General features: G+C 49.3%; 8 protein-coding genes across 9 annotated transcripts; 5 read left to right on the top strand and 3 right to left on the bottom strand.

Moving 5' to 3' along the window:
* Window positions 1-139: 139 nt before the first annotated feature.
* On the bottom strand, window positions 140-4019 carry ONS95_009404 (uncharacterized protein). Its single transcript, XM_058502998.1, has 3 exons — window positions 3377-4019; window positions 1011-3326; window positions 140-944 (listed from the first exon to the last, which is right to left on the bottom strand). The coding sequence occupies exons 1-2, from the start codon at window positions 3659-3661 to the stop codon at window positions 1284-1286; spliced, it is 2328 nt and encodes a 775-aa protein (XP_058361931.1). The 5' UTR covers window positions 3662-4019; the 3' UTR covers window positions 140-944; window positions 1011-1283.
* Window positions 4020-4289: 270 nt separating this feature from the next.
* Window positions 4290-6070, top strand: PSD1 (phosphatidylserine decarboxylase 1; the record flags this gene model as incomplete). The annotated part of the gene is made up of 3 exons (XM_058502997.1): window positions 4290-4717; window positions 4766-4897; window positions 4948-6070. 3 exons carry the CDS (start codon window positions 4290-4292, stop codon window positions 6068-6070), a joined length of 1683 nt encoding a protein of 560 aa, XP_058361930.1.
* A 290-nt stretch (window positions 6071-6360) lies between these two features.
* Window positions 6361-8214, top strand: ONS95_009402 (uncharacterized protein; the record flags this gene model as incomplete). The annotated part of the gene is made up of 2 exons (XM_058502996.1): window positions 6361-6875; window positions 6972-8214. 2 exons carry the CDS (start codon window positions 6361-6363, stop codon window positions 8212-8214), a joined length of 1758 nt encoding a protein of 585 aa, XP_058361929.1.
* Window positions 8215-8390: 176 nt separating this feature from the next.
* On the bottom strand, window positions 8391-12229 carry ONS95_009401 (uncharacterized protein). 2 transcript variants are annotated; one of them, XM_058502994.1, is made up of 3 exons: window positions 11937-12229; window positions 11467-11885; window positions 8391-11419 (listed from the first exon to the last, which is right to left on the bottom strand). In XM_058502994.1, exons 1-3 carry the CDS (start codon window positions 12088-12090, stop codon window positions 8420-8422), a joined length of 3573 nt encoding a protein of 1190 aa, XP_058361927.1. In that variant the 5' UTR covers window positions 12091-12229; the 3' UTR covers window positions 8391-8419. The 2 variants fall into 2 exon arrangements, with proteins under 2 accessions (XP_058361927.1, XP_058361928.1); XM_058502995.1 differs by having other exon boundaries at window positions 8391-11885.
* A 1092-nt stretch (window positions 12230-13321) lies between these two features.
* ONS95_009400 (uncharacterized protein) lies at window positions 13322-16074 on the bottom strand. The gene is made up of 3 exons (XM_058502993.1): window positions 14802-16074; window positions 14454-14750; window positions 13322-14403 (listed from the first exon to the last, which is right to left on the bottom strand). The coding sequence occupies exons 1-3, from the start codon at window positions 15293-15295 to the stop codon at window positions 13599-13601; spliced, it is 1596 nt and encodes a 531-aa protein (XP_058361926.1). The 5' UTR covers window positions 15296-16074; the 3' UTR covers window positions 13322-13598.
* Window positions 16075-16302: 228 nt separating this feature from the next.
* On the top strand, window positions 16303-20621 carry ONS95_009399 (uncharacterized protein). Its single transcript, XM_058502992.1, has 2 exons — window positions 16303-16778; window positions 16831-20621. The coding sequence occupies exons 1-2, from the start codon at window positions 16628-16630 to the stop codon at window positions 18798-18800; spliced, it is 2121 nt and encodes a 706-aa protein (XP_058361925.1). The 5' UTR covers window positions 16303-16627; the 3' UTR covers window positions 18801-20621.
* ONS95_009398 (uncharacterized protein) lies at window positions 20622-24158 on the top strand. The gene is made up of 2 exons (XM_058502991.1): window positions 20622-21056; window positions 21106-24158. The coding sequence occupies exons 1-2, from the start codon at window positions 20846-20848 to the stop codon at window positions 21660-21662; spliced, it is 768 nt and encodes a 255-aa protein (XP_058361924.1). The 5' UTR covers window positions 20622-20845; the 3' UTR covers window positions 21663-24158.
* A 270-nt stretch (window positions 24159-24428) lies between these two features.
* On the top strand, window positions 24429-25466 carry ONS95_009397 (uncharacterized protein; the record flags this gene model as incomplete). Its single annotated transcript, XM_058502990.1, has 2 exons — window positions 24429-24517; window positions 24572-25466. 2 exons carry the CDS (start codon window positions 24429-24431, stop codon window positions 25464-25466), a joined length of 984 nt encoding a protein of 327 aa, XP_058361923.1.
* Between the last annotated feature and the right edge of the window lie 120 nt (window positions 25467-25586).

Here is a 25586-nt window from a genome sequence, read left to right as displayed (position 1 = left end):
CCTGGATGCCATGCCACCACTGACGCAGTGATACAGCTGACAGAGCGAGCAAAACTAGTCCAAAAATGGACTAACAAAAAAAGCCACCCCGCGAACCGAGCAGACCCTTCAATCTCCATAAATAATTCTTGACCTGCCAATTTTCTTCACCTTTCTTCTTCAACTTCATTTCCAACCTCAGCATCCTCAACAGCAGCATCGCGTGTGATCATGGATTACAAGACTGGGTTTCTCGCACTGCCTGAGCTTGCTACCAGTCAACTTGTCCTTCAAACTTGAGACTTGTCCTATGCCCGGATGTCATGAGAGTTACTGGACAATGCTGAGCCTGTCTGAGGACGATCCTAGGCAAGGGCCTTCAACAGCTGCCAATGATGAATTATTATCATTATTGACCAGTCAAGTAAGCGTCACGACTGCCATGGTTGTAACATCGATACTGGTATGTTCACTTCCCCTACAGCTCGTACCACCTCAAGCCTGTAACTACCCTTCGCAAAATGATGAAAATCACAAGATTTACAGACCTGTTCTGAGGTTCCGTTTACGGCACAATGCTGATCTCTTGGAGACCTTCTGATCCTTTGCCTATTCAACCACACTTTGGTCCAACGCTTCTGTAGATACAATAGCTAACATTGTGTGGTGTCAGATTTTGAACTTACATGTTTCCATAGCACTGCTCCAGCAGGGTCTACTCCATGAGTGAAAGGAAGTCCTGCGTTATTTTTGACCTACTGATCTTACTCACGATCCCTTTAAGCCGCTTCAATAATCATCTGTAGCTTCGGCTAGGTCGGCATGATGTTTCTTACCAAATATTGTTTTTCTTCAGACTTGCAAGAGTATTCCATAGACAATTAATTACACAATTGAGCTACTGCAGCTCATCAATATATACTACCGCGACTGACCAAATGTTTCTTTCCATCCGATGAAGAGTCCTTTTATAAGTGAGCAAATAAACTTGATGACTATGATTTTGGGAAGGTAAAGATGGTGTACGTTACAGAGAACGGGACGACTGTATATTTACTACTCAAACCCATCGACACCGGCCGAATTGCCCATGAAGAAGGCAATGACATATTCAGAAGCGAGTCATGAGCTTTGATTTTTGATGAGGCTGTTTGAAATAGGCTCCAATCCATACGTGAGATTGCCGTTGTCGGGTTTTATGGGATAACATCTATTTTCCATTCCCTAAGCTAAAACTCGCTTACCTTACTAGCTATCAAAACATAAGGTATTCTACACTCTCCTGTTTTTCCTGTTTTCCCATCTTACACTTGGATCAAGGGCTGCACTGGAGCAGCAGCAGCATCGTTATTTTCGCCTTCATTGGTATCATTTGCCCTCTGTTCTCCCGTGCCCTCAGCCCGTTCAACACCACTCTCTCCCTCTACCGGCGCTTCAGCATTGGCAGCTTGTTCAGCCGCCTCAGCAGCTGCAATAGCCTCTAGACGACGAGCTTCTGCAGCGTTGGCCTCTGCCTCTCGAGCCGCGATATGACGCTCGCCCACACCAGGTACCAAACTAGCAAGGAACAACAGAAGCGAGTGTTCAGCTCGTCGAATCTGTGCCACGAGCCATCCTCCATTTGCGAGTCTTTGTCGGCGTTGCTCAAGAATTCTCTCTGCTGCTTCAGCAGGATCAAGCTCGCCACGTTGACGTTGTTGAGGGGTCAGATTTCCACCTGGGACAGCGCCTCTAGCAGGTGCTTGAGGGATAGCCGCATTCTGCGCAGGAACCAAAGCTGCTTCGGGTCCTGCTAGTGGTATCAAGTTCTCTAGGTGCCTTCGGATAGGGCTGAAAAGCTCGCCAATACCGTTGAGCATGCCAGTGTTGTAAAGGAATACGACGACTCCCAAGCCGACGATGATGAGCCATCTGGTCCAACTAGGATTACCAGATGTGAAGAACCAGACAAAGCCAGCAAGACGGACGAGCATCCATACAATCTGGCCAAACTGAGCACCCACTGCTGCAGCTGGTGGGTTCCCATGTGGTGCATTTGGGATAGGTTGGGCTGGCGCCTGGGCAGCATTAGGTGGGGGATTGACTCTTCGAACATTTTGTTGTGGTCTGTTACGATACTCCGGAAGCCCAATTACTCCATCAGCAGCTTGCCCTTGTACAGTCGCGGTCGGGGAGAGGCGGCGTCTTGAGGAATGACGTGGAGTGAAATAGGTCTCTGAGTTAGTGACTAGTAGAGCTCGAGGACCTGATGGTGACGAGAGCAGGTAAACCATTGGCTGGTTGGATGCAGAAGAACTAGTGCTCGAGGCAGCCTGGGCTGGTACATTGATGGTAGGGAGATTTGTGTTCACAAGTGGATTCAAAAAGGTCGATGCTGAAGGAGAACTATTTGTGGTGGTAGGAGTCGCCTGTCCAGGCGTTTCTGGTCTGTTAATACCAGGGGCCGAAGTCAGACCTTGCATAGGTACTGGACTTGAACCACTCCGTTGCATATTATTATGTCCATTCTGTGCCAAGAATCGGTCTGCGTTCCGTAACACAGCCTGGATATCCAAAGCTGGATTTGCATGCGGAGCTGGGTGATGGTGATGAAGATGAGGTTGGGATTGGGGCTGAGGTGCGGGGATTGTAGTGGTGGTCTCGTTCACAGTAACAGACCATCTTTCCCCATTGGGTCCAACACCCTCCCGCGTGTATGTAGTAGTGCTATCAGGACGGTGGATACTAGGACTAGCTCTACCCGATGCTGTTTGAGGAAAATGGCCAGGATGAGGGAGTCCACCGGTATCCTGCGCACCTTGCCGTCCTTCAGCCGCTCGCTCTCGTTGCTGTTGATTGATCAGCTGCTGAATAGAGGCAGGGAAGTGCGGAGGCGCTGCAACTGGTCGGAATATGCTTTGCGGAGGAATTCCAGGTCCAACAGGCGCCTGCTGGCCGTTCTGAATAGCTGCTGCAGCTGCTCGAGCCCTTTGCTCGAATATGTTGATCTCCTGTTGTAAGCGATGGGTTTCCTGCTGCAACTGTCCAAGTCTATGAACCATGCCTTGCTGCAAGTGAGCAACTTGCTGTGCTTGGTTAAGTGTATGCTGTTGGTGTTGCATAATCTGTTGGAAACCTGGAAGCGGCTGCTGTGCTTGCATTCCATGAATACCTCCACCATGCAGAGCAGCTTGTAGTGGGTTCACAGGTGTTGACTGAGGGCGGGGTTGAAATTGCGGGGGTATTGGAGGATTGGCAATGCCCGGTGGGTGAATTGGAGTAGGCGTAGAAGTCGCAGGAAGTGAAGCAGCTTCAGGAGCGGTTGGACGAAGGACTAAGTGAAGTGTCTGGGAATCGGTATTGCTCAACTAGAGAGGAAGTCAGCTAATAATCTGGAGAAAGATCGTGGAGCTCATACAGTTTCCTGACCAAAGATCTCTAGCATAGTTTCAGCATCCCTTCCCAGCATGCGGCCACGATGAATCAAGCGTTGGTTCTCATCTGGAGGTCTTGATGGTAGAACGTCTCGGATCCTGCCTTTGAGATCCTTCACAGTCGTAGTTGCAGGCAAGCTTGCAAAGTTCAGCGGACCAGACACCCCGACTGAAGGCGACACAACATGGAGGGTAAATTTCAATGGTCCAGGAGCCTCCTCTCCTTTCGTTTCCGTATCTGCGAGTGGTGCTGCTGAAGGTTCGGCCATGGCGTTCGACACCGGTTGGGAACAAACGGAAATATCTAAGCCTAGAGTTGCCGGAACACGAAATATAGGCTGGGCTGTCAAAGAATCATTGCAATTGTATGAGTTGGAAATCAAAATTATCTCTCGCCCAGAGCGACAACCGGGGCGAGTTCTGCCTGTGCTGTTGGGAAGAGGATCTGTTAATAGGTTCTGGCGGGTGGGTGTTCGATGGCTCCACGTATGGCGTATCGACCGATTAAGCTCCAAGACACCTGTTCATGGTATCTGGCTGACCTGCAGATTCAGCCTGGATTAGACGGGAATCAACGGACTGCAATGTACTATATTATTTACGACTGATGATTGATGGTATATTTTGATTTCCCTATTTTTCACTCATGATATTTCAATATTTCTTTCAACTTGCGCCTTATGTTAGCTTTCTCCGCTGGTAAGTGAGCAAGCGGCACTGTGATGCACGTCTTATCACCCGCCGAGGCGGTGACCCAAAGAGGCTGGCAGAATGTAATCGCCGGCCAGAATTCAGAGGCGCATCTTCGTCATAAGCATCTGGCCAGGCAGGATTGGAATCATTCATGGATTGCAGAGCAGACAACAAAATCGACATTCGACTTGAATCAAAGGTCCAATGACATCCCAATCGATAGCAAGAGGCGCTAAGAGGGGAATGCTTACTCAGTATCAAACGACTCGACGCGGTACAACATTCATTTCCCAAATTCAATCACAATGCGTCTGCCGTTGCCACAACCCTCGATCATTCTCCTCCTCCGCTAGATTTTACAGACAGCAGCCGCACTATAAAGACTCATTCGGTACTCGTCTGCGAAAGGCTCTTGGTGAAACGAAGATTAGATGGTATCCAATTCCTGTTGGATTGGGGATTGGATTTCTTGGCCTTGGTCAATTATACAGGGTTAACGAGCGGGAGAAAGCGAGGATTCGCGAGGAGGAGTGGGAAGATGATGGAGTAGTGAGAACGGCAGGGTCTGGTGGAGATGGCGAACCTAATGGCAGGCCCAAAAGACGAGAACGGATTCGACCGACAGGACCATGGTTCGTATCAATTACCGTATCAGATGAAGCTTTACTGACAGCTCCTAGGCAGGTCCAGGTCATGTCGACTCTACCGTTAAAAGCTATGTCTAGAATCTGGGGCAAGTTCAATGAGCTTGAAATCCCCTATTATCTGCGTGTTCCTGGGTTCAAATTATACTCTTTCATATTCGGCGTCAAGTACGACATCTCTGCCATATATTGCAATATTCACACTGACCAAAGGACAGTCTTTCAGAGGTATCAGAGCCTGATCTTCATGTATACCCAAATCTTGCGTCCTTTTTCTATCGGACCCTGAAACCAGGTGCCCGTCCCCTCGATCCTCGCCAAAATGCTCTGCTATCTCCTTCTGATGGCCGTGTTCTCCAATTCGGCGCAATTGAGAGTGGTGAGGTAGAACAAGTCAAAGGCATGACATACAGTCTTGATGCCCTACTTGGTACCAAGACTCCAGAAACATCACCCAATCCATCGAGGCCAGGAAGCATTTTCTCACCCAAGAATGACGCCAGCACCACATCTCGACGAGCAGGAGACGAAGAGATCATCAAGCAAGATGAAGAATTCGCTACTGTCAACGGCATCTCATACACTCTCCCAAATCTGTTCTCTGGGCCAAAGAAGCGGTCTGGCAAGAAAGCTGAAGACGCCTCTACAACCCCAACACCAGCTTCGGAAGCCGAAGTTCGCGCAGATCTAGCTCTAGGCGAAAGGCCATGGTACTCGCTTATCACTTCTGAAAATCGGACTTCGCTCTACTACGTTGTCATCTATCTAGCCCCTGGGGATTATCACCGCTTCCATTCGCCCTGTGCCTGGGTTGCAGAAAAGCGTCGTCATTTCGCAGGAGAGTTATACAGTGTGTCCCCATACCTTCAACGAACCTTACCTGGGCTGTTCACTCTCAACGAACGAGTTGTACTCTTGGGAAGATGGCGATGGGGATTCTTCTCTTATACCCCAGTCGGAGCTACTAACGTTGGCTCCATCAAGATCAACTTTGATCGCGAACTCCGAACAAACTCTTTGACTACAGACACTGCAGCAGATCGAGCAGCAGAAGAAGCAGCAAAGAATGGAGAACCTTACAGTGGCTTTGCCGAGGCTACTTATGAGGCGGCAAGTCCTATCCTCCATGGGCACGCCCTGAAGCGAGGCGAAGAAATGGGAGGATTCCAGTTGGGAAGCACAGTTGTCCTTGTATTCGAAGCCCCGAAAGGACAAAGACCAAGTTTGGATGAAGGCTGGATGGGCGAGAAGACGAAGAGAAAGGGGGGATGGAACTGGGCTGTGGAGAAAGGACAGACGGTCAAGATGGGCCAAGCTATTGGATGGGTTGACGAATCGTAAGACGTTGACTGATCTTGGATTTGCACTAGAAATACATTGTAAAGAAGACTGTAAAACTAGGCCATTTGATAAACGCTCTTATTTCCTTTATCTTTCGATGCTGAGTCTTTAGCCATCCAGGTCCTCGAAGAGGCAACCCGTTGTTCAGTTGACAATGCAAGGCTGACTTAGCCTCGTCCTGATAACCATCAAGGTACGGCCCTTTAAATCATTCATTTACCCTTCAATACGTTATCTGTCCATTACAATGACTCTCTCTTAAAAAAGACACTTTGAGTATTATGATAACAATGACAGAATTCGAAGCAGAAATCCCCATCCACGATGTCCTAATCGTTGGCGCAGGACCCTGTGGTCTAGCAGTGGCAGCCCGCCTCCGGGAATCCACCCCCTCAGCGCTTTTCACCGAATCCGAACACCAAAAATTCCACTTCATGAAAGCTCAGCAAAACCTTAAAACCAATCACAATCACAAATGCAAAAACAAACCTATCCGTACCAGCCGCCGCGCTCACACATCACCAGACCGCCTTCTCCCGGGACACTCCATCTTCAACCATGATCTTGACATCGCAGTCTTAGACGCAAACAGCGACCAATGGATGAGTTATTGGAACGAAAAATTCGAGTCCCTGGGGATCACGCATTTAAGAAGTCCAATGTTCTTCCATCCTGACCCACGAGATAGAGATGGAATGTTAGAGTTTGCTGTTAGGGAGGGGAGACAAGGAGAGTTGAAAGAGATCTCAGGGGTTGTAGGAAAGGAGTTGAGTAAGCATCAGAGGAAGAAGAAATTGAGGGATGGGTATGTTGACTTTCCTCGTCGTGTTTGCTACGGGTTAATACACTCAGCCACGTTAAGCGAGACTTTTGGAGTAACTGTAAACACTAACACACTCAGGAACAAACGACCCCAGGAAACAACATACGTTGATGAGCGAGATCGACATGATTATTTCCGGCCAAGTCAAGCACTATTCAAGGACTACTGCAATTCGATTGTCAAGCGCTACGACCTCTCAAACCTCGTCCAGAAATCAGCGGTGTCATCAATTACTTATTCAGCCCCATCCTCCCTCTTCAAAATCCAGACCTCAACTGGCATCAAGAAAGCTCGGGTCGTAGTCCTCGCCATTGGCGCAGCTGCAAAGCCATCTCTCCCACCCGACTGTCCATTCTGCAATATCTCGCTAAATGACAAAAACGTCAAACATGTCTTCAGCAAACCCCCAGCTCCAACTAAAGGTCTCGGCATCGACATCAACACCAACGCCAACATCAACCCAGCCATCCTCCCACCAAGCCTTCTCACCAAACCCCACTCCACCCTCGCAATAATTGGCGGCGGCCTAACCTCCGCACAAATCGCCCACCTGGCCTCCATGAACAATATCCCCCTCACGCACCTCATCGTCCGCGGCCCTCTCAAAACCAAGCACTTCGACGTCGATCTTTGCTGGGTTGCGAAGTTCAAGAACCACAGTATGAGTGCGTTCTGGAAAGCGGATAGCGATGAGGAGCGAGCGGAGATGATGAGGGATGCGAGGGGAGGGGGGAGTGTGAATCCGGAGTATAGAGGGATTCTGAAGCGGTTGGTTGGGGAGGGGAGACTGCGTGTCTGGGAGTGGACGGAGGTTGTGGGGGCGAAGAGGGTAGGTGGGGATGGAGATGGGGAGAATTGGGTATTGGAGCTGAGTAGGACGGATGGAGAGAAGCGGGAAGAGGTTGTCGTCGATCATGTCGTTTATGCGACGGGCATTGTGGCGGATATCAATCGTGTTGAAGCCGTGAGACCGATGCTTGATGAGTTTCCGATTGAGACTGTTGGAGGTATGCCATGCTTGACAAAGGAGCTGATGTGGAATGACGAGATTCCGTTCTTCATTACGGGACGATTGGGCGGATTGAGGCTTGGTCCTGCGGCTCCAAACCTCGAGGGCGCCAGATTGGGTGCCGAATTTATTGCTGGGAAGATTGCTAGCTTGATTTCTGCGTTTGATAGGAATGTGGCTCATGAGGTGAGTGAGGATATGGACATGAGACGACTGGGTCTGGGAAGACAAAATCAGTTTGATGTCCTAGGATTGGATGGCTCTGATTCGGATGAGGAGTTGAGAGCTGGTGCTGCAAGAGCCATGCTTTAAGCATACAACATCACCTGGCTGCGACATCCTCAGGGATCAACTGCGCCTGCAACTAGGAGCACTGTCGGATGGTAAGACAGAAAGTCAAAGTCAAAGTCAAGAGGCGTGCTCATGGAGTATCAATCGCATCCAAGATACAGACGTGACAACCCCCCACTAAGTCCAATTGTCGTTGAGTTGTGATTATTAAGTTATTTCATTATTTCTAGGCCTCAATTGATGGCCCTGCAGCATCGATCTTCCCAATGAGATCTGCAGCAACCTTTAAATTCTCCGCACCACTCAGCGCCTTCACGACCATAGTCTCGCTTCGTTCTCTAACAATACGCCTCAAAGCACTGACCAGAAATCCAGCTACTAGGTCCACAGACCAGCTATCTGGGATCAAGCTCAGCACGTGTTCGACATCGAACCAACCTCCAAATCTTTCAAGTAGATTACTCGTCTGCTCAACACGATTGCTGATGTCTTCGATTTTTAGAAACTCGGATAGTAGAAAGCCGAAAAGCTCGGCTTGCTGTTCCCGGCTCGGTAGACTTTCCATTGCTACTGTTCCGGATACAGGGTGATAGATGCTCGAACCGCCGAGTAGGCAGTAGTTGATGGCTGTATCGTAGTCTCCTAGACCATGGGTTAAGAGTTTGAGGGCTTCTTCGTGGTGGGCCTGTCTGCCATCTAGAATGATGACCTCTGGGACGAGCTCCCGGGTATAAGGTGCAATCCTTGCCAGAATGGCACCGACATCGTACTGAGAGGCCGAACCTTGACTTCCACCTAATAGCTGCAGTAGCCTCAGCCGACTGTGCCACCATTCTTCGTCGATTGCGTTGTCCGTGATAAACTGTCGATAGGTCGGCTTCGGAGGACGTAGTGCCCGGTAGGAGTCATAGGTTTGTGCCAAAATCGACCTTGCATCCTCTGACTCCTCTAATTTGCTGGTGACGATGTCCAGATAGAACGCTATAAGCTCATTGATGTACTCGGCATGGTTTTTGCTAAAAACAAGATACTCAAGGTAATCCTTAACTGCCCCAGGCGCGCCCGCCCGGAGAATCTCGACAACCTGATTCGGTTCGAATTTAACCTGGCTTCGGTCCTCGGCGAAGATTTGAACACCAAGCTTAGGGTTTCTAGTTGCCAGCCAGACACCATATTCCTGTACTAAGGCTTGATTCCGTATTTTGGTAAGGTAGTCCCGAACCTTTTGCTCGCCTTCTCGGAACTCCCCGCCTTCATCAGGCTCCCCCTCAACGATTCTGCGCCAAGTAGCAAGCACCTCGCCGGCCATCTTCCGACTTTGGTAAAGTCGGCTGAGTACATATAAACGTCGGTGAGACTCCAGCAAGGAGACAGCCCGCTCGAAACAATCAACTCCCTTGTCAACAAGTTCATATAGGTCTAGTCTCACAGACTTCCCTTTTGGAGGGCCAGGAGGAGTAGCCCTGTCAAGCTGAAGTAGAACAATCAAGAGTGCCGCATCAACGCTTCTGAACACTTCATTTTCGTTGGCGATACTTCCAAATCCTTTCTTTTTCCTCCATGCTGTCAAGAATCTTCTTAGAAAGTTTAAGATATGGTCGGACATGATACCGCTCTGCTTGGTGGGGTCTGAGCTTTCAGAGATGCTGTTTGTGATGAAGCTATCTGCAACATCTTTGACACCTCCGTGAATCCATATGCCTTTTCGACCTTCCACGATCTCATTTCTGAGATATGGGACAATGGCAAGAATGACTCGTGGATCCAAACCACCTTCGAGCAAAGCGTCTTCGCATATCCGATACTCGGGCTCTGAAGGCGGTGGTGCCAGGGCATCGAAACCACTCATGAACAGTAACAGTCCTGCACGCTGTCTGATATACCCAAGGCTAAGATACTCAGTTTCCGTTTTGGCCTCACGGCCACGCAACGAGTTGACCACTTCGATCAATTTTCTTCGGTCGATTGAAGGGTACGTCTGGTCTTCTCGGAGTTGAGTAGTAGTAATATCTGTAAGGCTGGCATCCAACCTCAAAACAAGCGGATTCCGAACTGTCCACCAAATGGCATTTCCAGACCAGGCAACTAAGCGCGTACGAGCGTGTCCAAGCGGCTGGGCAAACTGTTGCTCCTCCTCATTTCGACGGTCTTCCCATCCTTGTGGAAGATCGTCAGTGCTCTCAAATAATTCTCTCTCGCCAGAAACACGTTCCAGTGACATTGCTGTCCTAGAATCGACACTATGCAGTGATAGAATAGATGCGTCCATAGATCTCGTCGCAAATGGCTGGAAGCGCTTCGACCGCAATCTTTCCACAACGTCTTCAAAGAAGACATCTCCAACATCAACAACAGACCGAAGACCAATTCTCCCAGGACTGCTATCAGCTTTCAATAACGGCGCTTCCAGCCAGTGCTTTTCAATATCGCCTTCCCCAGGATCCAAGTCCCACCGCTGGATTTCTACGCCATATCGAGATTCTTCGCCAAAATCACGAGACATTGAGGCAAGTACAAATCCCTCCTCATCGTCATCAATCGTTGTTGCGGTCGGGTCCACGCCAACTCCGCGACCATCGACCACGAGCTGGTCTGGATACTTGTCAAACTCTAAAGTAGATCGGGTTGGGTCTCCTTCGAGATTCACAAACATGCCAACTCCAGGATCACGAGGGCCAGTACCAGTCACAAGTAAGAACTCCTGAGGCGTGGGGGACACTACGTGAGGCTTGAGTAATACAGGAGCTGGCGGCGCTGGCGGCTGCTGTTGTTCTGTGGCCTCGGAATCAGATGGAGGGGCAGGGAGGGGCTTATTCGCTGGACTTGGCTCTCTTGCTGCAGCGGGCGATGATTCTCGAAATATTCCCTCTGGTGTCTCTCGTCCTGTACGATCGCCGCTTGCAGCTCTTTGTCCTGGTCTACGAGCACCACCAGTCATAAATGTACCTAAACTCGTACTGCGCCCATGGCCCCTGTCATCTGGAGGCGTATTGGAGTATGCTTGGGCCGAAGATGTACTTCGCGATATGCCTCCAGTAGTATTACCAGATATATCCTCAACATAGCCACCAATATTGCCAGACTGTGAATCATCTAGCGAAGAAATGGGAAAAAGTGGTATCTTGAGCAACCGATCGACGTCCAGAAGCGCATACGAGTGAGAATCAGCAACACAAGCGAATGAGTCTCGGCGAACAGACGTCACACTTCCTGCGAAGTCGATTGTCTGTCCTTTTGTTAGCATTAGTTGGCACATATTCGACAAATACCAACCCGAAGCCCACGAGGATCTTCACTGATCTTAATAACCCTTATCTTCTTATTCAAAGAAGCCAGAACCGTAACAGAAGGAGCCTTGACATCTTGTCCACTCCCACTCAAGTCAATATTCAAGTCTATGCCACCAATCCAATTGCACGGCCGTATTTGCGTGGTTCCAAACACAGGGCTCAATTCTGGGAGCGAGTAGAATGTTACTGTCCAGTTGCACAATATGCAAGCCTTATTGACTTTAGGTAGGAGCAATATCTGCTGCACGCCCGGTCGAGCAGCGGTCGGAGGTTCGTGATATGCGGGAGGTAATCTTGATGCCAGAATATACGATGGCTTTCCAGAGAGATCTTCGGGGTCGGGAGGTATTTGTACAAAGTGTAGTATCTCGGATGCGGACGTTCCTACGTATAGGTTCTGTTCTACACAATGTTAGCTACCAGCACCCAGCGACCGATCGTGCAGAGAAATACCTAGAAATTCCACGCAATTTATCTCGATATCATCTCTATCCCCTTCTGCAGACAATGGCAGATCCTCGAGCAAGGCGCGAAGTACGAATGGTCCCGTCTCTGCGGCTGCCTGCCGCCTGCTCACTGCAGTCTCCTCAGGGTCTTTGGGTTCCATGTTTCATTAAGCTTGCGCCCGAACAGTAATTATCGCATGTTTCTGCGCTGTGTTTCGAGCTTCACTGCTCCGAAATGCAAAGTGATCTGGGGGAGTTGGTGGGATGAGCTTCCAACACGAGGCAAGGTGCGGAAGGCTGGGCGTCGTAGCTCTGCAGGGATCAGCTCAGAGCTGGGCTGGCTCGCTGGGCTGTGTCAGAGCGGCACAAGCGTCAACTCGCTAAAACAAGGGGCATTGGTCGAATGTCAACAAGAGAGGCATTGCTTCTGCATAGTGGATCCAGTATCCATCCGAACTTAATTCTAGTACTGGTCCACGAGAAGCTTACGTCGGTTGAGAGGTAGTGTATGATCGATGAGATGAAAGAACCGATCCATTTAAGGGGGTAAATCTGGAAGATATGAATCCGATTACACTACGGTGGCAATAGCTCCATTAGCATGGAAAATCTCTCCATTGGCATGGAAAGAATCTCCATAGGGATGGAGATTATTCCATAATCATGGAAGTTCTTTCCATACCTATGGAACTTACTTTCTCTTTGTCAAAGCGTGTTTCGTGTGGGAGTACTCAAACTTTAATCCTTCCATATGATTCCCCTTCTACCCCCCTATTTTCTCTCCCTCTCTCCCTCTCTCCCTCTCTCCCTCTCTTTCTATCCCCCCCTCTCTCTATCTCACTCCACGGTAAGTCTTCTTATAGTAGGTCTCTCCACGGTAGGTCTTTCTACGGTAGGTCTCTCTCCACAGTAGGTCTCTCTACGGTAGGTATAGAGGTAAGGAGGTAAGGAGGTGGAGGGGTAGGAAAGTGGGAAAGTAGGGAGCAGGAAACTGTAAATATGATCTATAGAACTGAATATATAAAAATAGAGGAAAATTCATAATTATGGATTTATGGATATTTCTATGTTTCGTTTTGTATGGCATGAAATCCATTCCAATGGAAATATTCTACATTCCCATGGAAGGATTTTCCATAAAATACCTCCATATTTATGGAGAATATTTCCATTGGAATGGAGAACCGTTGCCACCGTAGTGTTATCCAATGATGAATTGGACCATGTCTTCTTTCCTGGTCTCCGGTAAGCTTATCGCAGTGCCTGTATATATTTCAAGGGGAAGTTACATGGTGTCAATCAGTACTAACTTCTCCAAGGAAGTATCTGGCGACCAAGTCGTCTTAGTCAGAATGATGTAGGGGGGGAATGCTACACGATCCATAACTGTGCGTGCGAAATGCTTGCCATGTGGCAAAGCAATTTATTTACCTACGTAATCTAGCTTAATGGGTTGTTAATTGCTGAAAATATGACCGCTACTACCAAATCATAAGTTGACCAATTCCAAGAATCGCAAATCATCAAACCGGAGAACTGTGCTCCGAAGGCAAAATCGAAAACGAAGAAGAAACTGGAATCCCAAAACCAGCAGAGAGGGGCTCAACCCAAGAAGGAAACTCGTTAACATCTTATTCGTAAACGATTCACGATAATTCACCAGAAAACCCTAGTCAACAGTAGGCTTAGCCTCAACAGTTTCCTTCACTGTTGTCATCTCCTCCCACACTTCATCCATCTTCTTCACAGCTTCCTCCTTGCTGAGAATCTTGCCTATAACAATATTTCCTTGACGGAAACCCTCATCTGGTATGGCCTCTCGAGCGAAGACTGGTGGTGGTGGAGGTCCTGGTGGACCTCGGTATGAAGGTCTCGGCATCGGGATGCGAACAGGGCTGTATGAGCTGCGAGGCCGATCGTGAATGATGGGGTACCGACGACGTGGGCTGCGAGACCGTGGGCTCCAGCCTCGTTGTTTTCTCCACGGATCGTCTCGCCTGGTCAAAGCACGGCTGCGTTCGACTTTATCGACAGTCTCGCCCTTGATGGTAACCAACCAGTTGGTATATTTTGGGTCTTTACCCCATTTCTTGGCCGAGCCATAAGGATACTTCTGTTGTGGTCGAACTGCGACGACAGTCCATTGTCGCTTCGCCCCTTCGTGCGACGAAGCATCGGTGCGTGTCTCGATGAGATTGTCGACCTCGAATCCGATTTTATTTGGGATCGCTTGGATTGCCTTCTGCATCGCTTCCTTATGCTTGTCTGGAGAGAGATCGCCGGCGGCAAACTGGTGTTGCTCCTTCATTTCACCTTGAGTCCTGTATTCCGAGTCGGTCGCCCAGAACCCAGTATCTTCAAAATAGGACTTGAACTTGATTCCCAAGAAGCCCCAGCTCCTGTTGACGTTCTTGATAGGTTCATTCCAACGGAAGGACCACTCTTCGTATATTTCTGGGATATCAATGAACGAACTATATTCCTGTTAGCTCAAGCATGTTCCAGAATGAAGAATTCTACTTACTCAGAGTCTGACGAGCTGACTGACAAGATAGAGTCGCAATCCACATCTTTGACGAAAGGGGTTCTCTTCCTTGTTGGCTCAACAATCAGAGTCATGTCACTGACATTGGACTCTCTCCGAGAGAGGTCGGGCATTGTAGCAGCTGCCTTCCGGTCGCTTTCCTGCTTCTTCTTTCTCGCAGCAGCCTCAGCCTCAAGCTTTTTCCCCTTCTCGGCTTTCTCGAGGCTTTGCAAGATGTGGGGAAGGAGCGAGGTTAGCTTGTTGAATTCTTCGACTTGATCCGGCTTGAGGGCATTTCTAGAATCTAGTCAACATAAGATAAACATCTTATCAATCTAGGAGGCATACTTGTCACTAAGCGTCTTCAGAATCCGGTACTTGATAATGTCGTTCAATTCAAGAAGCGTGTCTCTGGTGTCATCAAGACTCTTCCAGTACATCTTGGCTTCTTCACGGCCACCCAAGGCCATTGTGATGAGAAACCATGGATCAGCTTCGGCAGTAACAGTGAGCCCACCGATAGTACCGTCATTCTTCCAGACGCCATTTGCATTACCCTCATTGACCATAACAAGAAGCCTTTCAAGGTTTGTCTTAGCAGTCTCGCATATCGGACCGGTGACTTCATCCTTGATGCGGAAGTCACTCTCGTATGTGTTGATCGTAGTTCCGAGCTCCGTGAGCATGTTGGTTGTAAGCGAAAGGGTGGCATACAGGTTTTCGAGTCTCCTGTCATGAACTTTGCGGTACGTTATCAACCTTGTGAACGCGGCCATGAGCGACTTCCCAGTTTCTCCAATCGCCAGGATGGAATCACCAGGATGGGTACTTGTGGCGGCCATGGTGTCAAGACGCTTGCTAGTCGGTTTTCTTCGCAATATAAGTTCGCAGAATCTCAAAATTTCGCTAAGCAAAGCAGGAAAGAGGTTGAGGAAATGAGAAGGGCAATACAACAGTTGCTGAGGGATACACTGATATTTATCGCTTCCTTCCCCGCATATGGTGGTAGGGCTGTGTAAGCCTTGAAGGTTGAAAGCAGGCAACGAGACGGCATTGCACGAACCAATGTCCAGACGCTTATCATTGACATGCAAGCCATTTTCAGCCCTCCATACTATTTCATGCAGTATCGCAGGCTACTAACAAGCTTTACCCTGTTTCAGATCGAATCAGAGTCAACTGGACTGAGGACCGACCGTATTATATGCATAGCCATCGAATCAAGAGTTGTGGTTTTTCCGTACTTCGGCAAGTTTTGCTGCGTACTCGGTGAGAGGGCACTGCCTAGCGAAGGCTTGCCTAGCTCCGTGAATATGCAGATGGACCAGCCGATTTTTGGGGAAAACACGAAAGACGCCTTCATAGGCAATGGACTGCGTAAAACTTGCTTGAACAAGCTGCAAGTGAAGGACTGAAGTACATCCCACTTCTTGATGAGCTCACCGGCTCTTCGACTCGGTGGCTAGGTCCGATATTGCCCTCGCTTCAAGGAGACTTCTCCTGGAATGCGTGGGCCAGGGGTTACCGAAGCATCCAGGCCAGGATGCTTGGTGAATAGTCCACAGCTGAAAGAACCAAAGAAAACACCTGGAAGAATGACAACCCTTCTAGTTTCATTGTGACAATACTTCCGGGTGTTCAATTACAATCTGATCAAACGGACTATGAAATTGAAGTTGTTGTTATAGTTACCTACCTCTACCACCCTCCCTTTGTTAGCAGTGAAATGTCCGGGAGCGCTAGCCTTGAACAAGTCTGGGGAAACGAGCATGGACAGGGGCTGGCCCAAGCTTCAGGGCTGTGTTGGTGTTGTGCAGTGCTGTGCCTGGACCTCTAAGAACACGCTTCAACAACTTCTCGAATGTATGTATGTTTGCTCAAACACTTCAACTCGTCCTGGCACAATCCATGAGCTACAGAGACGCTCTGGCAGACGCAGGCAATTCGATCAACATCTGATGATTACTTACTGAAGCTCTTTGCGACATGGCTGATTTAGCAGACGCCGCCATGCTGGAGGCTGCCAATTCGGCCTCTGCTGGTGAGCATCATGGATCGTCAGGGCAGGACACCGACAATAAATTCCAGAAGGCGATATCAGCATGGCGAAGTAGGCATTCATATCCTGAGAGGCTGTCATCTGCTAATTACAACAAGACATCAATCTCACAACGATGATTCCATCCCTGGACAATACCGCATCGGAGATTGTGCAGTACCAACGAGATTCGACTGTGCAGCGGAAAGACCTGGCACAGAAAACGAAAGACTTCAGGAAATTGGACGACAGTGCCAAGCTCGGAGAGATCAAAGGGCTGTTGAAAGGTGCGTGTTGACGAAGATAGATGCTCGCCATGAAACTTACGTTCAATTTCAGCATACCAAACCTTCATCGACCTGCTCACGAATCATTCCAAATCAACCAACTCTGCATTCCTGCAAGTCTACTCCTCACTTTCCGAAGCACCCGATCCATATCCACTTCTAGAGGCATCGGTCGACTCCCTACTTCTGTCCGAAGATACGCTCCCAAAAGTCACACAGGAGAATGAGCATCTACAAAAGAGTGTCAGCAAGCTTACATCACAACTGGAAGATACGGAATCGCGACTGGAAGCCGAAAGAGCAACACGAAAGGGAATTGAGGAGGGTTTGGAGACAAAAGTTAAGGAGGTCGAGACTTCATGGGCAGCCGTGCTGGAAGAGAAGAAAGATAACTGGGAAGCCAAAGAAAAACTTCTCGAAGAGAAAGTGGAGAACCAAGACCGACTTTTGAACGAGATTAAGGCCAGTTATGAAGTTACGCAGCGTCTGGGACAGTCTGAGTCGGAAAATGAAGGCGGCAGGGGAAATGTTACCAGTGCGGAATTGGAAATGGTCAACTCGGACCTCGAGCGAACGAGTGTGCGATTGGCAGAAGTTGAAGCCCGGAACGAACAATTAAGAATCGAGCTCGCGCAATCAGCATCTCAAGTACCTAGTCAACCAGCCTTGAACCTAGAAGATGACCCATCTTTCATGAGAATAAGATCTGAGAACTCGTCCCTTTTGCGGAAGCTTGATGCTGCACGGGTTGAGCGGGACTCTAGAAAGCGAGAATTGGATGGGAGACTACGGACTCTTGAACGGGAAATTGCAATGCTGAAGGAAGAGCGTGATACTCTGCTCACCAAAGTAAAGAAATGGAGCGACTATGAAGACGTCAAACAGGAGCTGGAAGTGTTGAAGAGCATTGAATTTTCAACAGGAGATGATGATGACCCAGATGTTGCTGATGCAACACCTGTGTCCCAGGCTGGAGCAGAGAACGGTGCCAAAGGGAAAGGGGACACATTAGAGCAGCTTCTGCTTGCTCGAAACAAAAAACTCAGTGACGAATTGACTATTCTCAGAGTTTCACACCAAGACCTCCAGGGCCGGCTCCAGTCAATGCAGGAGGAATTGTCTAAGACAAACACCGAACTTGAGAGAGCTCAACATCTGAACTCTACCCTGGAGAACGACCTAGCAAATGTTCATGAGTCTGCAAATGCTTATCCGTCTGGGGCATCAGTTGCTGGAACATACGCAAGCAGATATCCCCAGTCATCAGCAAATTTCGGTCGTAAAGGCAAAGTATCGCCCACCTCGTCGATTATCTCCGGATTCGATCCAAGATCAGCATCATTGGGCACAACTTCTCTTGAGGCTTTGAGATCTGGAGAACCAGTCGGCGGTGGGTCCGGCATTTTACCAATGATCACAGCACAGCGTGATCGATTCAAGAAAAGAAACACTCAACTTGAAAATGAGCTTTCAGAGAGCCATCGCACAGTTTCGTCTTTGCGACAGGAAGTAGCATCCTTGCAGAAGGACAATCTAAATCTGTACGAGAAGACACGATATGTCTCTACATACAACAGAGCCGGGCCGACAGCTTCCTCCGCTTCTTCGTATTCTACGAATCCCAACCCTTCAACGATTCAAATGTCCAATTCAACGTCGTCTGGACTTGCACTGGATCGCTATCGCTCAGCCTACGAATCGAACATTTCTCCATTTGCCGCATTTCGAGGAAGAGAGTCAGCTCGAGCGTATAAGCGCATGAGCCTTCCAGAGCGCATAGTTTTTTCGATTACAAGAATGGTTTTGGCTACCAGGACGAGTCGCAACCTGTTTGCGGGGTACTGCGTGGCATTGCATCTCGTTGTGTTCCTTTCCCTATACTGGCTGGGTACAGGGGATGCCGGGAGCAATTTAGGAGCAGTCGCTGCCGCTGGAGCGGGACCAGTTCTTGCAAGTCCCGGGGAGGACTTGACAACACACGGCGAATGGAAACAGGCAGGGTTCAGCGACAAGTCATCGTGAGAATGCGAGAGGAATGTATTATTTGTGACAATCAATAGCGGCCAAGGCCAGTTTCTGATCCGTTCCTAGATTCCCGCACATGAGATGCTTGTTTGATTGTTCCATCAATGGTTCCTGGGGAAGGCTCAATTTTTCAGCGTGGGGTAATTTGACCTGTGGTCGAAATTGCGCAGACCTAAACCAGTACAGATGGGCCACTACGTTCAGGGACAATTGAATCTTGCATGATTACAGTAGACCATGCGGTGACCATGAGCCTGGTGTTATTTTTTTTCACTGACCGAAGCCATGTGGAGTGGAGACAAGCGACCAGGAATTGGCCAAGTCTCGAGTCTTGTCATATTTGACTTCAGCGGCATAGCGAGGCTTCAAGCCCAGGCGCCACGATTCCAGATTTTTTTCATCGGGATTCTCTTCCTAGACTTCCAAACGCTTTCGAGAAGCTCTTTCAATTGCTTGCATAATAATAGCCACAAAAAGCGATTCCCGCCAGAGGATCCTCATCGACTCCACTGGCCGCCGCAGAAGCCGACCCGCAATTTCAGACGATCATTTCTCGGATAGAACAAACATCTGCCCCCATTGGCCAGTTCAGATAAGGTTGGCGGGGAGCCGCACGCCACGGTCCAAAAATACTTTCTCTAAGCGCTGGCGATCTGTCAGCTATGAATAGCTTCTTCTGTTCAAGATTGCCTGCCATCCAATACTTTCTACCGCGCCAACACTCCCACGCTCGACGAGAAATCAATCGCGGCTATGGACCTCTTGGAGGCGTCAAAATATTGGGAGGACAGCCAAGGTCTTCATTCCATCCCAGGTTCACTCTAGCGGATTCGGGAGCGTCACTGCAAGAAATACGTGGAGGTCTTGGTATGAACTCCGCGGTTGAAGGGTTCCAGGATACACGATATCTAAACGCTGTTCTACCAGGACCAGCTACAGTATGAAGCAAAGCAAGCTGCCAATGGAAATTGTGCTTTTAGTGGACTGCTCTAATGTGCTCCAGTATGCAGCATATGCATCCACCCGGCCTCACAAATGTTATGTTTTAGTGTTCGGAGAACATGGCCAGGAAATGCGGGTGGAAGCATCCCATAATTCTTACTCCACACGGCCGCTATCAGTCAAACCCTATTCTAAGACGCACAGAGGATCATACACCTATGCTATTTCAGAGGCAGGATTAGGCTGAAGTGATGTGATCGCTGCAGCGTTTAGAAGCTCTGACAACAAGTTCAGTTGAATTCAGCATAGGGACCTCTGCTGAAGGGGGCGGCGATCTACGAACAGCGTTTGATGCTCTGGGCAGCGCTGCAAGGAGAGGACTTCGAGACGCGAAGTGTTTCCTGGGAGAAGAACCCCCAAGTGCCCCAAGGTGCCCCAAGCCATAAGTTAGGCTTTCCATTTCGACGAAGGGGAGAGGGGGGCCAGGCTGCCCTCTGCCCTCCCTATTTGTCCAGCAAGCGGTCTGGTTGTCAGCGACCGAGCGTCAAATGTCTCTCGGTTAGCGCAGCTCCGCTCCCGCCTCCTCCTGGCAGCGCCCGCTCTCACGATAGGCTGGGGTCGCATCCTCGCTTCTCGCCCGCAGGGGACTTATTGCGAATCAGCGTCTGCGATGGAACCACCCCGTTTTAGAATACATGGTTACCGCTGCCCAGGATTATTTGCAGCGCGATGTACTCGTAGTGTGGTCGGCCAAACCCAACCCAACCCAACCCTCTGCATTCTAAAACTGGAACTGGGCAAGAAATTGCACATACTCATGGCCTGTATAAGACCGTTCGCAGATCCAGCCAGGTAAGGAGCCTGATTCTCATATCATCTGTGCGCTTTACAACAACCTACCTCCCGACCTACCTATCAACTACCCCTTCCCATCAGTTGATCCATCCCATCTATATATCCATCTGGTCTCTCATCTCGAAAATCGTTGTGGTCGCTGTTTTCTTTTCGTCTCTCGAACCGTGCTCCTCCTCTTCCACCTGGTCCGCTTCTACATCCTAATATCTCTAATATTTGTTTCTTTACCTTTCGCATACATCAACATGCTTTCTCAAATTTGGAGTGTTTCCGCGCTGTGCGCTGGTGCTCTTGCTGCCCCAACCCTCACATTCTCCGCTGGATCGGCAGACAAGCCTACAGACATGAAGATTCTCTCTGATTACTTTCAAATGTTGGGCAAGAAGATCCAGGAAGGGAAGAACATGGCCGTAGCTCCTGTTTGCAACATGGAGAACGCGAAGATGCCTGCTGCTTGTAGGTACTCGAAGAACTATCATAGAAAATATATACTAACTCTTCTTAGCTCCAACACCTCTACCTGCTGTCACCGAAGGCCTGTTTTTGAAGCATGTCGCAATTGGACGAGGAACACAGAACTACACATGCGATACCAAGAATTCAACCGCCATTCCGGTCGCTAATGGAGCAATTGCCACACTCTACAACGCATCATGTGTAGCCGCATCCTACCCAGATCTACTTGCCGCCCTCCCAGACGTAGCTCTTCAATTCAACCTCACAGATGCCAACCAACGCTCGCTCTCCCCATCCAACCTCGTCATCAGCGGTCACCACTACTTCTCTAACGGCACCACCCCAGTCTTCACTTTGAACGTCGCCGGCAAAGATCTAGGCACTGCACCCTGCCAGAAGAATGCCGGAGTTCCTGCACCAGCTTTAACGACCAAAGGGCAGGGTGGTGAGGGTTTCGGTACCGTCGCTTGGCTGAAGCTCACTACTCGTGACGGCGCAACCGGTGGTCTCCAGGAAGTCTACAGAATCAACACTGCTGGAGGAAATCCGCCTACATCATGCACTGGCATGCCTGCTTCCTTCGAGGTCCAGTACGCTGCTGAGTAAGCGCATTCTCCTAACAAGATTCTCAAAACATACACTAACAATTCCCTCTAGGTACTGGTTCTACGCAGTTTGAAACGGCATCACTTTTGCACGCACATCATAGATGACAGATACCGATACCAATATAATTCACTTCCAACACTCGGCTCCGCTCCCGCATCGCTCACGCGACATTGGGGCGAGCATACTTTTTACATACAGAGAGAGGGATACGATAATTCATCACGCTGCTACTTGTTACCTTACCCATCTACCCTACATACCTACCTATTGTGGCGAACGGAGCAGTGACAGTGGCAGCGATTAAAGGCCGGCGGGTGGGTGAACTGGAGCATGCAGGGGCAAAAGGTGTTCGCGGGATGGATGGATGGATGGCTGGCTGGCTGGCTGGCGCAGGGGTGGTCGCGAAGGGGTGGACTGGGGTTTGGGTTTGGGTTGATTCATAGCAGGGCAATTAATGGCATGAACATATTCTTCGAACCTTCTTCCGCATCATCTCGTGCAAATTCTTGATTTCGTGAGCTTACCTGCTTTCAGATCATGTTCGTGCCTTGTCCCTCCCTGCCTGGTTCCGGAACCAGCATGGTGAAGATAAGCTTCTGGATAACCTTTCTCCAACTTTCTCCACCTAAAGTCTTGTTCGGTTGAATTTCTCAGCCTAAATGTTGGGCGCAGGTGTGTTCCAACACAAACCCCGACAAATCACAGCCCTCTCATAGAAAAGTGTGTACGGATCTGAAACGCTCTTCTTTAGATTTTGTGACTGGATTTCTGAGTTGCAACTGCTGCAGGTCAGATGTAGCCGAACCAACAGCCCCGCCCAGTTCAGCCAAGTCGTGCCTCCGCAAAGTGAACGTAAACCAGATATGTCCAGATATGTGGCAATGTCATCCCTACCCTACCATGCCTCTGTATCTTCTCTGTTGGGTCTCTGACACTATATGCTGCTTATACGTACACATAGGTTCGTGCATTATCGCTTGGCAACCTCGTACTTGGGTTCCATGGTTCCGTCCCATCTCACCTTTGGATTCTCCCGGCTCCTGAAACGTGTGGAGGGAGAGAGGGAGATCAAACGACTGAGACGGGGAGTCGAACACCAACAAAGAAGCCTTGGGCAGCTTTTGAGCCGAGTTTCTGGGCTGGGCTTTTGGAACGTGTATCTTGGATTTGGAATCTGTGCTTGTGTGGTGATTGTTTGAACTCGGTGAAACATGTTGGGATCTTTGGATGGATGAAATTTGCCGGATTTCCTGACGCAATCGATAATAAAAACTTCTTGGACTTATCCTCGGTTGTTACGAGAAGTCATGTGGTGTAGTGGATGGGATAAGTTTGTGTTGAAAGGGGTTATTGATGGAAAATTATAGTGCCGCGTAATGATATGTCACTTGACAGTCTCAGAGTAAAAATCCGGCTAACATCATCTGGACGGAGCCGGTATAAGGCCGTCCAAATAATCAATAGCAGATTTCAAACTTTCTTGGGACGGACAAGCTTTACTGGCCATCCTATGAACCAAAGAAGTGATCTAACCGTGGCACTCGATCCATCACTTGACAGATGGAAACCAACAGAGCCCGGTTTGACTGAATAAAGATTATTCAGTCTCAAAAGCCTAACGGGGAGAGCGTCTCGAGCCACCTCTCATGTCAAACTCGGTAGAGGGCGGAGCTTCGTCTCCGCATCTGGCATGACCTACCAACAAATTCCCATATTCAAACCCTCAGCTCGTAACTTGTAACTCTCAGCCAGTGAACAGAAGAGGTCCTGCCCCATCAATAGAAAAGAGTAACAAGACGGAGAATAAGAGAAGCCAACGAAAGCTACTATACAAATCTGCCATGGAAAATGTTCAGACATCAAAATGTTCGGACATCAAAGACCATTTAATTGACCCCATGGAGAACGTCACACTCGGCGTATGAGTCTCGCACTGGCAACTTTCCAAGCCTTCTCATCCAGCCGAAGAGCCTTGACTCTTTCAACTCCAAGCAAAGTCCAAGTATAATTGGGGGCGGCGCAGTAAGCATGTACGACAACCTCATGTTTACAATGCCATGCTCAGGAGGCGTCGTGCTCCGGGGACCCGATTACCCAAACTTGCGACGCGAAGTACACACCTGTATCAGAAAGCTTACAGCCTCATCTGGGTCTTCTGGGGCCTGCATCTCGAGGTTTCAAGAACCTGGACCTGGCGTGACGTCGGAATACGGGTAATGGCGATGACATCTGATACAGTTAATAAGAGGTGTAGATCATAAGATTTTCGAAATCCTTGAGGGTGTGATTGGAGATCTTGGATGTTTGGATGTTTCAAGTGGGTGTTGAAACGAGACCCTTGGGCTTGGAGTGTTGGTTCTAATAGATTCAATGAGGGGGCGTCCTGATTGGGATATTTCATGTCGAGAACATCTGGTAAATATGGGAACCGATATATGGCATTTGGGAAAATATTTATGGACGATTTTATGTTGCCTGTGCCGAGTTGAAGAAGGCGAGGTTCAGAGCCTAGCCCGAGGTCGCGCCGAGCAATTTAGATCCCGCTGCACTTCGCGTCTCCCCGCAAAGTAAATATCAACATCAAGAAACTTTCAGACTTCACCAAGAAACGAACGCAACAGACACCCGTAGACAACTCCAGGAGTGGTTTTAGTACCTACGATAAGTCCCATAACATACAATCATCTGCGGTCATTGTGCGACCTCAGTTGCGCCCAGTATCAAGATTGGCGCAAACCCCTCCATACAAGACCAACTGGCACCATGAGCGCGTCAATCAACTCAGATGTCACTCTATTGACAGAACACCTCACATACCGGCCAGCTGCCCTAATAGATGATATAGTAAATAGGTGCGCCCATTCCAAAAATACCATCCCAAGGCCCAATACTGACATAACGCACAGCATCAACGTCCTCGCATTCAAAGCCTCCGAAGCCGTTGAGAAAGGCCTCCTCTCCGCCGACCCCAAAGACCTAGGCTTCAAGACCCCCTCCCAGACCTCCTCATTCGACCCCTTTGCTGCGCAAGCCATCACCGAGAAAGCAAAACATGAAATCGAGAACGGCGTCCACCAGCTCGAGACCCTCCTCGAAGCGAAAATCGACAAGAACTTTGACAAGCTGGAGATCTACGCGTTACGGAATATACTGAGTGTACCCCCCGAAGTGCGCGATTGGATCCGATTGAGCCATTACGAGGGTCTGAGCTTTGCGCAGGATGAGCAGGCGCCGAATACGGAGAGTGTGACGCTGCAGAGGAGGAAGTTGAGAGAGACGCAGAAATTGCATGCTTTGCTGAGGGCGGAGTCGGCGAGGAATGAGGCGACGATAAGGTCTTTAAAATCGTTGCTGTTGAATCAAGTAGAGAAGGTGGAGCCTGGGCTGGAAGAAGCGCAGACGTCTGCGCCGTTTGCGTTTTTGCAGAAGAAGGGAGAATTAACGGGGGATGTCAAACATCCCGTTACGACGACGACGGAGTTCACGATTTCGCAGCTACCGGCGCTGAAGACTCTATTGGAGGATTTGAGGCCGAGGCTGGGGGAGTTGGCGAATGGTGGGGGAAAGGAGGGATTGGTGGGGGAGGAGGAGAAGTCTTGGAGGAGGGAGAGGCTAGAGTTTGTGGAGAGGGAGACGAAGAGGCATTTGGAGAATGTGAGAGGGTTGGAGTTGGGCGAGATGGGAGAGGTAAGAGATGGAGAGTGGCAAGGCGAGGGGCGCAAGTTGGGGAAGGGAGAGGTGGAGGATTTGGAGAGGGTGGTGGGAATGGTCGGAGGAGATCCTATGGATCAAGGTCCGTAAAGATATTGCTGCGATGAAAGAATGGGAACGGAGTTCAGTGTTATGGGAGGCTGGTTCTGGATGGTACAGGTGTCGGTTTTCCCTGCCAGCACGGTTGTATGGAGTTCATGGGATGAATAA

Source organism: Cadophora gregata, assembly GCF_030347475.1.
Source record: "Cadophora gregata isolate MNR1 chromosome Unknown scaffold_3, whole genome shotgun sequence".
NCBI lineage: Eukaryota > Fungi > Ascomycota > Leotiomycetes > Helotiales > Ploettnerulaceae > Cadophora > Cadophora gregata.
Note: the sequence above shows the minus strand (reverse complement) of the source record. Positions and strands in the feature narration are given on the sequence as shown.

What these genes read in the sequence shown, in the direction of transcription:
- ONS95_009404 (XM_058502998.1), bottom strand. Translation starts at nt 3,661, where the DNA reads ATGGCCGAACCTTCAGCAGCACCACTCGCAGATACGGAAACGAAAGGA. An exon ending in AGATCTTTGGTCAGGAAACT is followed by an intron (nt 3,327 to 3,376) that starts GTATGAGCTCCA and finishes CTTCCTCTCTAG; the next exon opens with TTGAGCAATACCGATTCCCA.
- ONS95_009401 (XM_058502994.1), bottom strand. Translation starts at nt 12,090, where the DNA reads ATGGAACCCAAAGACCCTGAGGAGACTGCAGTGAGCAGGCGGCAGGCA. An exon ending in AAATTGCGTGGAATTTCTAG is followed by an intron (nt 11,886 to 11,936) that starts GTATTTCTCTGC and finishes AACATTGTGTAG; the next exon opens with AACAGAACCTATACGTAGGA. An exon ending in AAGATCCTCGTGGGCTTCGG is followed by an intron (nt 11,420 to 11,466) that starts GTTGGTATTTGT and finishes ACAAAAGGACAG; the next exon opens with ACAATCGACTTCGCAGGAAG.
- ONS95_009400 (XM_058502993.1), bottom strand. Translation starts at nt 15,295, where the DNA reads ATGGCCGCCACAAGTACCCATCCTGGTGATTCCATCCTGGCGATTGGA. An exon ending in CTGAAGACGCTTAGTGACAA is followed by an intron (nt 14,751 to 14,801) that starts GTATGCCTCCTA and finishes ACTAGATTCTAG; the next exon opens with AAATGCCCTCAAGCCGGATC. An exon ending in GTCAGCTCGTCAGACTCTGA is followed by an intron (nt 14,404 to 14,453) that starts GTAAGTAGAATT and finishes ACAGGAATATAG; the next exon opens with TTCGTTCATTGATATCCCAG.
- ONS95_009399 (XM_058502992.1), top strand. Translation starts at nt 16,628, where the DNA reads ATGATTCCATCCCTGGACAATACCGCATCGGAGATTGTGCAGTACCAA. An exon ending in GATCAAAGGGCTGTTGAAAG is followed by an intron (nt 16,779 to 16,830) that starts GTGCGTGTTGAC and finishes GTTCAATTTCAG; the next exon opens with CATACCAAACCTTCATCGAC.
- ONS95_009398 (XM_058502991.1), top strand. Translation starts at nt 20,846, where the DNA reads ATGCTTTCTCAAATTTGGAGTGTTTCCGCGCTGTGCGCTGGTGCTCTT. An exon ending in CGCGAAGATGCCTGCTGCTT is followed by an intron (nt 21,057 to 21,105) that starts GTAGGTACTCGA and finishes AACTCTTCTTAG; the next exon opens with CTCCAACACCTCTACCTGCT.